Source organism: Triticum urartu, chromosome 6A, assembly GCF_056163025.1.
Source record: "Triticum urartu cultivar PI428250 chromosome 6A, HENAU_Tu73, whole genome shotgun sequence".
NCBI lineage: Eukaryota > Viridiplantae > Streptophyta > Magnoliopsida > Poales > Poaceae > Triticum > Triticum urartu.
Genome location: NC_141878.1, coordinates 123,893,347 through 123,910,114, shown reverse-complemented (window position 1 = coordinate 123,910,114; position 16,768 = coordinate 123,893,347). Strand labels below are relative to the sequence as shown.

The window sequence follows — 16,768 nt, the reverse complement described above, 5'->3', positions numbered from 1 at the left end:
GATCCACCCGGATCCCAAGGTATATCAAAGCCAATTTTAATTAATAATGATTTGTAATTTAGTGGTGAGCACAAGGTAACATATATCATGTAATGACGAAGTCTAACTCTCTTCCTATGCATCGGCATGTCATAAAAGAACAATTCATGCACACAAAGTAAAGGCCAATGCATAGTATAAACAGTTTCTTGCAATTTTATCATATTGGAAACATAGAGAGGTGGAGATATAGTTCCTCTCTCATAATAATTGCAAGTAGGAGCAGCAAGCACATGCATATTATATTCATCAAAATCATCATGTGCAGCGGTAAAAGGCAACCCATCAATATATTCCTTAATAAGAGCAAACTTCTCCGATATAGTGTAGTTTGGAGAATTCAAGAAGATAATAGGACTATCATGTGTGGGTGCAATAGCAACAATTTCATGTTTGACATAAGGAACTATAGCAAGTTCATCTCCATAAGCATAATTCATATTGGCATCTTGGCCACAAGCATAGCAAGCATCATCAAAAAGGGATATTTCAAAAGAATCAACGGGATCATAACAATCATCCTCCGGTAAGCACGAAGGGAAATTAAACAATGTATGAGTTGAAGAGTTACTCTCATTAGAAGGTGGGCACGGGTAGCTAATCCGCTCTTCCTCCTTTTGTTCTTCGCTCTCCTCCTCATCTTTTTCATCCAATGAGCTCACAGTTTCATCAATTTCTTCTTCCATAGACTCCTGCAAAATATTAGTCTCTTCTTGGACAGCGGAGACTTTCTCAATAAGCGCATTAATATAGGAATTATATTCATAATTATCATAGCAATATTTTAAGATAGCTAAATTTTCAGGCCTATAAACATCATCATCATAAGCTTCATGCTTTTCAAACAAAGATTCAATTTCATAAGCACCCTTAAAAGCAACAAATTCTTCTATTTGTTCCACATCATAGTAATCATATATACCATTAGCATAAGAAGCTAAGGTTTCATTATCATTAAATTCACATGAAAAGGGAAGGTGTGGAGCCTTCACCTTAGAGCAACAAGTATAATCATATCTCAAGCATAGTTGCCTAGCATACCAATTCAATATATGAATTTGATCCCATAATAGTTTCCCTTTTTGTGTCAAGCGGTAATCCCTAAAGTATTCACGTTGATCCAACGTTACTCCCATTACATAATTGAATGGGGCTTTCTCAGGATTATTAAAGTAGTACATAATATTTTTCACATAACCAGCATCGAGGGTTTTAGGAGGTTCCCCATCTCCATGAGTAGCAAGTACACCTATTTTTTTGGTATTTCGTGTTCCATATCCATAACTAAAGATAGAGAACAACTAAGAACAGCAAATAAAAATTACTTAGTGATAAAGCAAACAATCACACACGAGAATATTCACCCCACGCTATTGCTCCCCGGCAACGGCGCCAGAAAAAGGTCTTGATAACCCACAAGTATAGGGGATCGCAACAGTTTTAGATAAGTAAGAGTGCCGAACCCAACGAGGAGCTAAAGGTAGAACAAATATTCCCTCAAGTTCTATCGACCACCGATACAACTCTACGCACGCTTGACGTTCGCTTTACCTAGAACAAGTATGAAACTAGAAGTACTTTGTAGGTGTTGTTGGATAGGTTTGCAAGATAATAAAGAGTACGTAAATAAAAGGTAGGGGCTGTTTAGATAAAGAAACAATAAAGTAAATATAGCGAGTGTGGAAAAGTGGTGGTAGGAGTTGCGAAATTGTCCCTAAGCAATTGACTACTTTACCAGACCGATAGCAAGTATTATGTGGGAGAGGCCACTGCTAGCATGTCATCCCTGACTTGGAATTCTATGCACTTATGATTGGAACTATTAGCAAGCGTCCGCAACTACTAACGTTCATTAAGGTAAAACCCAACCATAGCATTAAGATATATTGGTCCCCCTTCAATCCCGTATGCATCAATTTCTATGCTAGGTTGAAGCTTCTATCACTCTTGCCCTCCAATACATAGTCCTATCAACATACAACTAACCCTAGGGTGTGATCCACGCGCGCAATCATATGATGGGCACCAAAGGACAGCAGCATAACCACAAGCAAATTAAATCAATCATAGCAATTCATCAACCACCGATAGGACAATGAAAATCTACTCAGACATCATAGGATGGCAACACATCATTGGATAATAATATGAAGCATAAAGCACCATGTTCAAGTAGAGGGTACAATGGGTTGTGGGAGAGTGGACCGCTTTAGATAGAGGGGGGAAGGTGATGGAGATGTTGGTGAACATGGCAGAGGTGTTGGTGTAGATCACGGTGATGATGATGATGGCCACGACAGCGTTCCGGCGCCACCGGAAGAGAAGGGGAGAGGGGGCCCCTTCGTCTTCTTCTTCCTTGACCTCCTCCCTAGATGGGAGAAGGGTTTCCCCTCTAGTCCTTGGCCTCCATGGCATGGGAGGGGCGAGAGCCCCTCCGAGATAGGATCTGTCTCTCTGTCTCTCTCTGTTTCTTCGTTCCCAGATTCTTCCCTTTCATCGTTTCTTATATTCCCGGAGATCCGTAACTCCGATTGGGCTGAAATTTTAACACGATCTCTATCCGGATATTACCTTTCTTGCGGCGAAAGAAGGGCATCAACCGCCTTACGGGTGGCCCACGAGGGTCAGGGGCGCGCCCAGGTGGCACGCGCGCCCCCTGCCTTGTGGCCACCTCGGGCACCGTCTCGCGTGGATTTTTCTTCCCAAAAATCATACATATTCCAAAAAAATCTCCGTCAGTTTTTATCCCGTTTGGACTCTGTTTGATATGGATATTCTGTGAAACAAAAAACATGCAACAAACAGGAACTGGCACTGGGCACTGGATGAATATGTTAGTCCCAAAAATAGTATAAAAAGTTGGCAAAAGTATATGAAAGTTGTAGAATATTGGCATGGAACAATCAAAAATTATAGATACGACAGAGACGTATAAGCCTACCTCTCTAGCTAGCTGTCGCCGCACCCGCGAGCTCGCCGTCGTCGCCCGCATCGCCGTCGTGGCCACAGCCGCTATGGCCTGCCACTGAGCACGTGGTCGTGCTTGGTGCATCGCCACGGAGCCACCCACGCTCGCTGACCGCCCCGTCGTGCACCGCAGCCCCGCGCCCGTGTTTGCCCGAAGCCACCGTCGCTTCTGCTCATCGCCAGCGATGCTCAGGACCTCCCTCGCTCCAGCCACTTGCACCGCTCGACGCGGCACCTCGCCCGCTTGCCTCCCCAAGCCCGGCAGCCCTGAGCCCACGTTTGATCGAACTCCGACGACCACCGCGGTGCGCGCCGCCGTCGTTTTAGTGCGCTTCCGGCCGGGCCAGTACCATCACACGATGCGCCGCTCCGCGCTCGCTTGATCCCGCCGTTCCGTGCTCGATTTGGTGGCCGGAGGACGAATTCCGACCACCTCCCAAGTCGCGCCGCCGTTGGAATGGTCGCCGGCGGCGAAACCCCGCCGCCGCCGATGCGGCACACCTGGGGCCCGCCCCTGGGTCATTGATAGTGGGGCCCTTGGCCCCCAGTTGACCTGGTCAACTGTGCTGACTGGGCTGCCCAGTGAGACTGACTTGTGGGCCCCACTAGTTTAAAATGTTTAAAAATAAATAAATATGCTAATTAAAATCTGTTACTTAATTAGTAATTAGTTAGTCTCTGACACCAGGGGCCCACCCCTCTAATTAGCCTGTTAGTTTAGTTTAAATTACTGTTAGACTAGCAGAGGATGACATGTGGGTCCCACTGGACCCACATGTCAGGTTTGACCTTGTCAGCCGCTCTGTTAACTGCTGACGTCATGAGCACGTCATGCCGACGTCATATTTTCTTCTGTTAATTTAATTAATTCCAAAAAACGATTAAAACTTTGAAAATTCGTAGAAATTAAACCGTAACTCCGATGAAAATGTTTTCTATATCAAAGTCGCTCCGAAAAATCCCACGAATTCGAATGCGCGGTCCTTTCACCTGTCACATGCCCTTAGGATGCTGAACATGGAACCGTCCCCTCTCTTTCATCTGTCCGAAATTCATCTAACACCGGGGATTCATCCTCGGATGTTTATCCCCTCTGTTTGCAATGTGTAGTACTACGTTAGGACAACCCTAGCTCTGCCTGTTGTCATGTAATGCTTAGTGATGCATCTGTTTGCTCTGTATTTACTGTTTCTTCCCCCTCTTCTCTCCGGTAGACCCCGAGACCGCTGCTGATGCCCCTGTGATCGACTACGTCGACGACGACACTTCTTATTTTTCAGCAGAGCTTCCAGGCAAGCAAACCCTCTTTGAGCATTCCGATATCACCCATTTTTTTCCCTCTCATGCTTGCATTAGAACTGCAACTGCTTTCTGTATGATCCTACTCTAATGCATAGCCTGTTTTTGTAACCTCCTTTCATACCTTACCTGCTTATTCTAAATTTCTTAGTATAGGTTGGTTAGAGATCCATCAGTGACCCCCACCTTGTCCCAGTTGCCCCGCTTTATATTCGATGACTCGATCAACGTGATCGACGTCCAGGCCCCGACACCGCACATCACCCCCCTAGTTGAACGACTCTGCAGAGTTACCATCGAGTGTCGAGGGTGGAACCTCATACATCACTCCTAATGAGACCTCTGTAATGTAGTTATTCGGTCGTGGTCATCGAGGGTGATTTCCTCCTTAACCAATTCCGATACGGCTCTATCGTGAAACCCCTCAAGTGTGAACCTCGAGGGTGGATCCTCTTACGTTCACCTTACATCGAGTGGAACTCACCAGGGGGTGATTCCTCAGGTTTTCCCCTTGATGTTTGGACACACGGATACTTGGACTTTACAACTGTTACTTGGAAAGACGGGTCGGCCCTGAGGGGTACCCACGCGAGCTTAATAGCGAGTGATGTGGAGTTGGGTTGACCTAGAAGGTGCCCGCGAGATACTTACGAGGCGTGGCCGGGCATTCTTAGCCCTTGCCGCAAGTACTCGAGACGGGGCGACAGGGTCACATCTTTCGTGAGTCTCTGCTTGTTACCGCGTGCTCCTAATCAACTATGATTTGGATATTTGATCCGAGGGGCCTCTAGCCTGATAGCACTAACCATCACGTGGGCATTGTATGGGCGTTCTACGTCGTATGCATCAACCGAAGCTTAATCGATGTCAGCGACTAAGCGGCGCACGTCGGGTTGGACTGCGTAAGCTCCTGCCTTGTTTAAGGAGGTAGCTAGGTCTACTCACCGGCCGCGTACGCAACGTGCAGGAGTTCCCGGGGAGATGGCCCATGACCCCCGGGGGCATAGTTTTAGTCTGGCGTGCTGACCTCTCTATTAAGCCTAGGTCGGGTTGCGGCACATTGTTTGGCCGAGGCCGGGCATGACCCAGGAAAGTGTATCCGGCCGGAGTTAATCGAGCGTGATGGGTAAGTTGGTGCACCCCTGCAGGGAAGAAAACATCTATCGATAGCCTGTCCTACGGTAACAGACACTTGGAGTTGTATCCCGATCGATACAACTAGAACTGGATACTTGAGATGAGAAATGGTTTGGGATGAGAAATGGATAGTATGGATCTGGGATAGCTTTCTCGCTGGGAGTCGAGAAAGGATCTCTGGCTGAGGTTGATAACACTGCTACTACTTTACCTTATGTTGATCTGTACTCTTCTATATGCTGCAAGATGCTAGCCTTCGATAGGCTAGGCTTTCCCCTTCTCTTCTGGCATTCTGCAGTTTAGTCCACAGATACAACCCATTCGTTTGATACCGATGCATACTTGGTTTAGATCTGATGTAAGTCTTGCGAGTACTTTGGATGAGTACTCACGGATGCTTTGCTACCTCTTTCCCCATACCCGATTGTTGCGACCAGATGACGGATCCCAGGAGCCAGACGACACCACTGAAGACTACTACTACCCCGGGGGTGCCTACTACTACGTGACGGCCGCTGATGACTTGGAGTAGTTAGGAGGCTCCCAGGCAGGAGGCCTTGCCTTTTTGATCGTTGTTATTTTTGTGTTAGCCTTCTTAAGACAAACTTGTTTAATTTATGTCTGTACTCAGATATTGTTGCTTCCGCTAACTCTTGTGTATTCGAGCTTATGTATTCGAGCCCTCGAGGCCCCTGGCTTATAATATAAAGCTTGTATTATTTTAATTTGTGTCTAGAGTTGTGTTGTGATATCTTCCCGTGAGTCCTTGATCTTGATCGTACACTTTTGCATGTATGATTAGTGTATGATTGAATCGAGGGCGTCACAACCAGCGGCCCTGTACGGCCCATCTTCACCAGCAAACACTCAAGACCCTCATGAGGGGCCAAGCCTCGCGAGGCGGATGACACAAGACCTCCTTGGGGGCAGCTTCATCAGGCAGGCTCGCGAGGGGCGGAGAGATCAAGGCAAGGGTCATCTCCAACGCAAACCCTTAAACCGCCCGCATCCATCCGGACCGTGCGGTTCAGACATGTTTTGTCATCCAACACGGTCATGTATTCGTCTGCGGGTCAGTTCGGACATCCTTTTTCTCGCAAACTGGAGGCAAACACGGGGCGAGAGGGAGGCTTTATGGGAGTCCGGACACCGGGCACGTAGGACTCCGACACCCTAGACCCACTGAAATCCCCCTCTCGGTCCCCTTTTCTTCCAGTCCACCCCTGCCCCCTCCTTTCATTCGCATTGTCGTTGTCCGTCGCCGCCGTTGTACCTATTTGGCTACCGCCCAGACATCCCGGACGTCCGCAGACCCCACGCACGAGACTGTTGGCCTTGGACTACGTTGTTGTCTACCCAGAAATTCCTCCACAACTAGGTATCCTTCGCATCCCTATTAACGTTGTCCATGGCGGACACCGCGCCTAGCAGGTGTTCAGTCATATGCCATTGAGTTTTTAACTTCTTTTTTGTTTTCTAGAGAAGCACGATGGCGGGGTACTCAATGTACATGGATGAGTTATTGTGCGGTGTGTGGTTGCCCTTTTTTTGATGACTTTGGTGGCATGAACAAGGGCCCAGCCTTTTGGCAAATCTTGCATGCTTCGTTTCATGAGAGAAAGAACTTCGCGATATACAACATGCACGTCATCCATGCACGCAATGTGAAGTCGCTAATGCATCGGTGGAACACCATCTGCGACTTCGTCATGAAGATTTTGTGGTGCGATTCACCAAGTGGAGACAAAGGTGGCCATTGGGCTCGTCAACCGTTGAGATCGTAAGTGTTGCTTCCTGTTATGCTACATGTTGGTTTATTCATTCATTCACTCAATATTGATATACACGTTGTATAGCATGCACGCGTGGATGAATTATGCAATTTTCTATAATTACTTTGAGTGTTGGCTTGGTTTTGTAAAGCGGACAAAATATGTTTGTTTTATGTAAATTATGTCTGAACTTTGTTGAATTTGATCGTGTTTGATGAAATTCTTCAGGCTTGTTATAATGCGGGTTGAAATGAACGTGGGCATGCTTGGATGACTTACTCCCGTATCAGTGTCTACGAACTGGTCCCAACCGGTCCACGGGCGAATACGGTGTCCGATTTGAGGGTTGGCGTTGCAAATGCCCTAAGTCTTAGCTTCGGGTTCTTATTTACATTTTTTGGGGTACTTTGTGTGGTGTGCAAAAAAAATGATATCTTAATGCTAGCATCTTGGACCTTCGGGTCCCCCCATTCTTAAAGAAAAATATGAACCTCACAATTATTATTATAATATGGCAAACCTCACAGTATTTCCAGATATTTTTTTTAAATCGTTTCTAGCTGTCCTCGGCCATAGACCACTAAGCAAACAATATCACAGTCGTCACTAGCTCGAATTCCCACACCGCCAAACACCAAAAGATGAATTTCACCCGCCACCACTAAACCCCACGACCACGTGGTGCCATCTCGTCTCTCTATTACCCCCCACTTCTCCCGTAACTGATAACCTAAAGCCACTACCACACACAGTCAAGAAGCAAACAGACACCATGCCGCCCACCCCACCACCCTCGCAGCTACCGGCTCCGCCGCCGCCATGATGCCGAAGAACGCATGATTTGAACATTTTTCAAATACATATTAGCATTTTTTTTCAAATACAAGTTTGGAACATGTTTTTATAATACGTGTTAAACATTTTTCAAATACACACTGAAACATTATATTTGAATGACACAAAATATTCTTTTAAATACAGAAACTTTTTTTACATTGTATAACATTTGTTTAAATTCGATGAACCTATTTTTGGAAAGTGATCATTTTCAAATGTAACATACATTTTTTCAAATGGTACAAAACATTTTTTAAAATACGTGAGCATATTTTTACATTGTATAGACATGAACATTCTTTTTTAAACATGTGGACATTTCTTTAAATGTCACAAACATTTTCTGAATGGTACAAAACATTTTACTAAATCACAGCAACATTTTTAGAAAATGTCACAAACATCTTATCGTAATGTGTGAACATTTTTTATAAATTCCGCATGCATTTCTTTAAATGCTATTAGTATTTTTGAATTATGTGAATATTTGTTTAAATTATATAAACATCTTTCAACGCATGATAAACATTTTTAAATTAATATTTATTTTTCATTTAGAAATATAATAAAGTAATTTTTTTGAGAAAGGCTTGCTAGGCCTTTATTGATTAGCTAAAATGTTCGCAGGGATTACAACTGGATCACGGGGAGTATCCAACCACAAATGCCTCCCTACCGCGAGAGAGAAACACCATATCTAGCAAACCTATGAGCTTCATAATTTGCAGCTCGAGGTTCAAAATTGTGCTGGAGAGCAAGCGCTCGTCCCACGCTGGGCCGTCCCGTTTTGGGTGCGCCTGAGGCGAGCGCCACGTTCAGCTCGCAGCAAGCGAGAAATAGCAGCGGCCAGCCCATCTATACGTGCAAGACCAGCCCAGGACCGTGATCAATGCAAGAAGTCCAACTGAACTAAACCGAACTGGGCCAAACGTCCAATCTAGAAGCTTAACATGGGCCGCGCTTATAGAACTGAAATTGCCATTAGGCTTCCTAAAAATTGAGCACAGGTATTAGTCCCACCTCGCTTGCTCGGTGGAGTTGAGCCCACTCTAATCGCTACTTATAGGACGTGAGCTGTAGTGTTGGAGCTCAGGCAGCTGCGTGGCGAGCACAAAGCGAACTATTCTTTCGCCTTTTACTAAAGAATACCGTGTGCACGCCACATCAAGCAGCATACACCTATTTTTGAAGGGTTCTCTTCCTTTACTGGAGGGTCCCACAATTCAGTTTAACAAAATTTGGTTCAACCACTCATCAGCTACTAATTGTTTCTGAAGTAGTTGCATTGGATCCCTCCCATTGACATCTGTATGGCCCAGCGGCGTCAATCTGAAGCTTTGCACGCGTCTCAAACTTTTGGTGTAGTTCAGTTGGCCTTCAACTGAACAATTATATATGTTGGTTCCTTATTTGTTTGCCTTTGTTTTCTGAAGATGTTTGATTCTGAGCAGCAGACGTACATGAGCAAGTCGCATGGATTTTAGCCTGCTACGCACCTATGATATGAAGACCCCTCAAAAAGAAAAAAACCTACGATATGAAGACAAAATTACAGCCAAAAGCCCTTATCTGCACGCCACGAAAACCGCCGCAAAGCAAAGCGTTGGAAGCAACCAGACATGCCATGCTGCCGTTATAATTACCTTCAGCTCAGCTGGATGGCGATCCCAAGTTGCGTGCACAAATGGCGCTCCGGTTTGGCGGGATGGGAAGAGGAGAAATCGAGACTGTATGAGCGGAGAGGGAGAGAAAAAGGAAAGAACAACCAAGGGTTCAGAGGGAAGAAGAGTACGAGTCAAACAAGAGATTTCGAAGCACGGCTCGGATGCATCATGCATGCATATCCTCTGGCTCTGGCCCATACGTAGCTCGACGATAGATCAGGCCGATGACTGGGTTCGGACGCCGAAGGACAAGCCGGAAACGCTACTGCTGCTCTTGAGATTGAGAAGAGGAGCAGTGCTGCACGCTCAGATCTCCTTTGTATGGTGCACGGTACACGTACTTTGATTTTCGTTACTTTCAATCAACGAGCTGTTTACTTCTTATTTTTACAGTAAAAATGCAGCTGTTTACCTAGCCACGTGAAATGGGCCGTCTACGTCCTTGTCATGCCTACCCATTTTAAGGCAGCACACAAAAGATCACGCCTAGCACGCAACATCGTCGTTTTATTTCCCCCACGATGCGTAAAACAACATGCAATTGTGTGTGTGCGCGCGAGACACAACAAATCCCCCTCGTCGCAGCAAAATTATTGAGAAAAAACTCACCACACGTACATGTTAGCCAACGCTCGCAGCACCATCAAAAAACTCGCAACATGGACACAACATTTCCCTCGGCCACCTCAGAGTCATTGCATCATGTCACCCATGCATTTGCAGCAGAAGACACACAAGATTGCAGCACCTAGAAGCAAAATTTGCAGCATCAAAAATCTATTGTTAGAAGGAGAGAGGGATTGGTGAAATAGTCGTTGTATTGCTTGAGCCTCATGGTCATATATATAAGAGTACATGATCTACTTAGAGTACAAGGCAAGCCAGAATATTTCCTAGTCTAACCTATGTTTCCTAATACAATCACGTTACTCAACACCCCCCCGCGGTCACAACGGTAGCGACGCAGACGGTGAGACTGGAGAAGAATCCGAAGGCAAGCCAACGGACACCCCCCCATAGTCGTAACGGTCGACGCATCGCAGAGTCGTGGCTGGAGTGGAAATAAACGAGGTTGCTCAAACAGGCGGTAGCCCTTTATGTCGTTTGTCGATGTAGCCGAGAGCGTGGGTGGTGGAGCCGTGGTCGAGGTAGCCGTGCGATGAATGCCGTGGTCGATGTCGAGTCGGGGTGGCCGGTGTCAAGGAAGTCGCCGTGGAGCCGCGGGCGCAAGAGGGCGCCGAGTTAGCATGGGCGCAGTGGTGTCGAAGTAGGGGTGCGCCGGGAAAAAAATGTTGTTGATGACGCGTCGCGGCGGGTTTGCCAAGCCCGGGGACACATCGTGGACGAAGGCACGCACCGGTGTTGTCAGCACCGGGCATGCGTAGACGGACGAAGACGAAGTTGACGAAGCGCCGACCAGGCTTGCCAGGCCCGGGGACACGTCGTGGATGAAGGCACGCATCGGTGTTGCCAGCACCGGGCATGCGTAGACGAGGGACCTGCACGAGCTGTACGCCATATCGGAGAAGTCAGAGGGGCCAGCAGAGAAGAACTCGACGACGATTGCGGCGTTCATCGGCGCGGTGCCGATGTCACCAACGATGGTCGGAGTAGACGAAGTGGTCGGGGTAGATGATGGCAACGCTGGCGACGGGCTGGTGCTGGACGAAGACGAACGGGGTGGACGGGCAGCGGCGGCAGCTACGGAGGTAGCCGCGGCGGCGGCCAAAGAAGAGCGGCGGCGGCGGTCTGACGGCGGCGGCGGCGGCTAGGTTAGAAGTGCGGCGGCGGTGCTCGAAGTAGGCGAAGAATCCTGACAGCGTGACGAAGACCGACGCGGATGGTGGCGTTCCAGCGCCAAGGAAGACGGCGCGACGCATACCACGGGAGGTCGACGCGCGGTGACGGCGGAGCTGACCGCGGGCCGCGGCGCTACGGCCCGAAGGGGCGACGCAGCGGCGGCAGGCGGGTCGGGGCGATGGCGGGAAGACCTCGGGACGGCGGCGGGGACCGCGCGCCGCGATGTTGCTGCCCGAAGGGGCGACGCAACGGCGGTGCGCGAGTCGGTGCAGCCGCGGGGACAGCCTCGGGGCGGCGGCCTGGACCGCGTATCGCGGCACTACAGCCTGAAGGGGCGACGCAGTAGCGACGCACGAGTCGATGCAGCCGCGAGGAGAACCATGGGGCGGCAGCGCTGCAGCCCGACGGGGCGACGCAGCGGCAGCCCGATGCTCGATCGGTAGAGAGGCGCGCTGAACTCGGGGACGATCTTCACGGGACCTGCAGAGGCGCGCATAGCCGACGGGCCAGGTCGGTCGCGCGGCGTAGATGAGGCGGATCGCGACGGCGAGCGGGTGATCAAGCCGATTGCGTGCGAGGTCGGGGACGTCGCTCGGTGGAGGCGTGGTGGCGGCAGAGTCCGAGATGAAGCCGGCGACCACAGACGCCGTGGGATGTCGCGGACGAGCTTGTTAGCACCGGCACCCGGGCTGCCAAAGCAGCGCCGACGCCCGGGCAACGAGGCCCGAGCAACCAACGGAGCAGCGGCGTCCGAGTTGAGGCAGCTGACGAGCCTGACGTAGCCGTCCCGACGCAGCCGAGAACGAGGCCGTCGAGGTAGACCGCCAGGCCGCTGTGTAGACGCTGCGGAGGCGGGTGACGTGGATCGATGGGCGGGCCGGCACGCGAGCGACGGCTATGATTGGCCGTCGCATGGCGGGAGGCCGCCGGGTCGGGGCGATGCAGGTGTCCTGGTCGAAGCAGGGCGGTGACGGTCGGCGCAGGGCGACGGGCGAACCGACACGCGGACGGCGGCTGGCCCTGACGGGCCGCCTCAACGCGCGTGGCCGCTGGGTCGGAGGAGAGGCCGACTGGTCACGCCGGGGTCGGAGTAGAGGCGTACAGGGTCGACGGCGACGGCGGGCACGCAAACCGATCAAGATTAGATCGGAAAACCAAAAAGAAAAACGCCGATCAAAGCGATCGGTAAGAGAGCAAAAAAAACCCGAAGCAAGGGCTCGGGAAAAAGACTCTCTAGGGCAGCCGGCCAACACGGTCGGCGGATGAACCCTAGGTACGGGTGGCGCGGCCCCCGCCGGCGGTCATGGAGGCCGACCGCCCCAGGGGCGGCGCGTGGGTACGGAAGCGACGGCGGGTTTAAAATCGACTTGCGATAGATACCATATTAGAAGGAGAAAGGGATTGGTGAAATAGTCGTTGTATTGCTTGAGCCTCATGGGCATATATATAAGAGTACATGATCTATGTAGAGTACAAGGCAAGCCAGAATATTTCCTAATTTAACCTATGTTTCCTAATACAATCACGTTACTCAACATCTATATATGTAGAAACATCAGTAACATAAAAAAATCCATAAATTAGTTACCTACTTTCTACGTCCGAAAAAACTTGTCGCAAACTTGTTCTTCAAATGGATGTATCTAACACTAACTTGGTGTTAAATACATCCATTTGAGGGACAAACTTTTTCGGACGGAGGGAGTATTCCCTAGTAGACCCAATGCCTCCGCTAGAGGTTGGTAGGAAGACCTCGAGCTCCAGGGCAACGAATCCATGGTGTTTTGTGTACGAGGCGTTGGTGGAAGAAGGCAGTACGAGAGTTGGACGAGCTCGGGGAGGGGATGGGGGGGGGGAGGGGGGTTGTATGGTCGTTTGATTGTTCATGAAAGAACAAAGAATTCTTTTCATGAGGTTAGAGTTGATGGAAACTTTCCTATGAAATCCAATACAAATGAATCTTAATCAATGTTTTCTATGAATCAGAATATAGCAAATCAAACAAGGCACTTATGAAAAACTCCTAAGAATTGTAATTGTATATTCTATGAAAAATCCTTTGGACAAATAGAGGAAAAACTAGAGAGAATATTCTTTTGAACACGCGAAGGGACCCGAAGGTGCCAGAGCTGGCATTATAACAACAAAAGCATCACAACACTGCAAAGAGGACCCTGAAAAAAGGAATTACAAGCAAGCCCTCCCATTTTACATTAAAAACAAAGACACATCGAGTCTTCAATCTGCTGGCGACCTCGCGCGAAGATGCTTTGGCCACCATCTTCGGACACAAAACATGTCATCGTAGGGCAATGAAAGAAGGCCCTCCCTTCCGGAGGCTAAACAAGGGGGCGTCAGAGATTGTCGACAAACCCACCTAAGTCAAGTGTTCCGTCCTAGCCATCCAAACCGCTCACTGAAGAAAATCCATTGTTTGATCCTCAGCCCCGACAACAAAGGTCGATATGGAGAGGTAAATGAAGATGACGAGTGAGCACCGATGCCTGTAAAAATTCCCCAAACTTTCTCGCCCTTTCCACCACCGCATCAACAAAGGCAGAAGGAAGAAGCAACTCCAATGATCTTCAGATCCGAAACCAAACGAGCTTATTATGAAACTGTCGCCAGATCCACCTTCGTCAACTTCCATCCACCATGGGCAAGAAATAGGAAGATGAGGGCTTCCACCACACGCCGCCCCCGAGCAACGGTGGCAAGCTTCTCCACAACATATCACCAGCCGCCTCAGCGACATCTACCCGAGACCCGTCCTCCTCTCTTATCCCAACTTCGGCCGACGAGGCCGTCGGAGGAGTAGAGGAAACAAAAACCAAGATCAACTCTAAAAATCAGGAGGGAGGGGAGAGAAAAAGAAAGATGAAATGACCACTACTACTAGCTAGAGAGAATATGAACCTGGCAATATTTTTAGCTGAACTTTTTTTTTGCAATAATAATATTTCTAGCTGTACTTGGATGTACCTTACCCTGGGCCAGTCAGCAAACCCATCACACTAGCTCGAGCCCCCACACCACCAAACGCCAAAAGACAAATCCCACCCGCCACCACTAAACCCCAAGGCCCACGTGGCGTCATCTGCTCCCTTTATTACCCCCACTTCTCCCGTAACTGATAACCCGGAGCCACTACCACACGCAGCCAAGAAGCGAACACACACCATGCCGCCCACCCCCACCACCCCCGCAGCCACCGGCGCCGCCGCGGTGACGCCGGAGCACGCGCGGCCGCGCCGAATGGTCCGCTTCAACCCGCGCAGCGACCGCTTCCACACGCTCGCCTTCCACCACGTCGAGTTCTGGTGCGCGGACGCCGCCTCCGCCGCCGGCCGCTTCGCCTTCGCGCTCGGCGCGCCGCTCGCCGCCAGGTCCGACCTCTCCACGGGGAACTCCGTGCACGCCTCCCAGCTGCTCCGCTCGGGCAACCTCGCCTTCCTCTTCACGGCCCCCTACGCCAACGGCTGCGACGCCGCCACCGCCTCCCTGCCCTCCTTCTCCGCCGACGCCGCGCGCCAGTTCTCCGCGGACCACGGCCTCGCGGTGCGCTCCATAGCGCTGCGCGTCGCGGACGCCGCCGAGGCCTTCCGCGCCAGCGTCGACGGGGGCGCGCGCCCGGCCTTCAGCCCTGTGGACCTCGGCCGCGGCTTCGGCTTCGCGGAGGTCGAGCTCTACGGCGACGTCGTGCTCCGCTTCGTCAGCCACCCGGACGGCACGGACGTGCCCTTCTTGCCGGGGTTCGAGGGCGTGAGCAACCCAGACGCCGTGGACTACGGCCTGACGCGGTTCGACCACGTCGTCGGCAACGTCCCGGAGCTTGCCCCCGCCGCGGCCTACGTCGCCGGGTTCACGGGGTTCCACGAGTTCGCCGAGTTCACGACGGAGGACGTGGGCACGGCCGAGAGCGGGCTCAACTCGATGGTGCTCGCCAACAACTCGGAGGGCGTGCTGCTGCCGCTCAACGAGCCGGTGCACGGCACCAAGCGCCGGAGCCAGATACAGACGTTCCTGGAACACCACGGCGGCTCGGGCGTGCAGCACATCGCGGTGGCCAGCAGCGACGTGCTCAGGACGCTCAGGGAGATGCGTGCGCGCTCCGCCATGGGCGGCTTCGACTTCCTGCCACCCCCGCTGCCGAAGTACTACGAAGGCGTGCGGCGCATCGCCGGGGATGTGCTCTCGGAGGCGCAGATCAAGGAATGCCAGGAGCTGGGGGTGCTCGTCGACAGGGACGACCAAGGGGTGTTGCTACAAATCTTCACCAAGCCAGTAGGGGACAGGTAAAAACACAACCTTTTTCCACTTTGACTTTGGGTTCTAAATTACATGATGCACGTGTAATGCTGCACAAAAGTATCAAATGTTACCGTCAGAACACAGAGTTGAACTCCATGCATGATGCACCTTTATGAAGATTGCGAGAACTAAAAGGGGAATAAAATCTTGTTCAAACCAAAAAGGGGGAATAAAGCTCCCTGTGCATAGTGGAAAACCAACGTATATTCCCAATTTGGGCCATAGATTAGCATAGGCAGCTATCTGCACAAGATTAGGTTCAGGAGGTAGTATCAGTTATGCTAATTCAGTAATGTGAGGTTCAGTGCTCTAATACATTCTAGCTGCATCTTTTCTCTGCTCCCTGTGGTTCCAAATCTAACTGCATCAGCTATTATGTTCAGGCCGACGTTGTTCCTGGAGATGATCCAGAGGATCGGGTGCATGGAGAAGGACGAGAGAGGGGAAGAGTACCAGAAGGGTGGCTGCGGCGGGTTCGGCAAAGGCAACTTCTCCGAGCTGTTCAAGTCCATTGAAGATTACGAGAAGTCCCTTGAAGCCAAGCAATCTGCTGCAGTTCAGGGATCATAGGATAGAAGCTGGAGCTGGAGGAGCTGATCCAGTACTTTGTATCAGGTCTCATGGAGCAAAAGAAAATGATGTTGTTTGTAAGATGCGGCGCGCAATTATGTCCGATGTTATAATTGGTGAAGCTGAAGACTGATGTATCCTATGTATGATGGGTGTAATAGATGGTAGAGGGGGCTCGGCTCACACATGAACAAAATGTACTGTTGGCATTGTTGTATAATCTTGCTTGCAAGTAAAATAAAGAAGAACCGATTTTGAGTTCTGCATCACACGGTGCGTGCGTAAGGTATCAAATCTTGGTTTTGGTCATACGAGCCATATGATAGTGAAGGTCATGATGCATCTTTATAAAGATTGTGACAACTTAAAGGG

The 16,768-nt window shown here is 50.1% G+C and overlaps 1 protein-coding gene and 1 non-coding gene across 2 annotated transcripts; both read left to right on the top strand.

Moving 5' to 3' along the window:
• Positions 1-9,146: 9,146 nt before the first annotated feature.
• On the top strand, positions 9,147-9,266 carry LOC125517689 (U5 spliceosomal RNA). The gene has a single exon (XR_007287737.1). It is a non-coding gene; the product is annotated as a U5 spliceosomal RNA (small nuclear RNA).
• A 5,372-nt stretch (positions 9,267-14,638) lies between these two features.
• Positions 14,639-16,665, top strand: PDS1 (4-hydroxyphenylpyruvate dioxygenase). The gene is made up of 2 exons (XM_048681659.2): positions 14,639-15,810; positions 16,210-16,665. The coding sequence occupies exons 1-2, from the start codon at positions 14,696-14,698 to the stop codon at positions 16,394-16,396; spliced, it is 1,302 nt and encodes a 433-aa protein (XP_048537616.1). The 5' UTR covers positions 14,639-14,695; the 3' UTR covers positions 16,397-16,665.
• Positions 16,666-16,768: the final 103 nt, after the last annotated feature.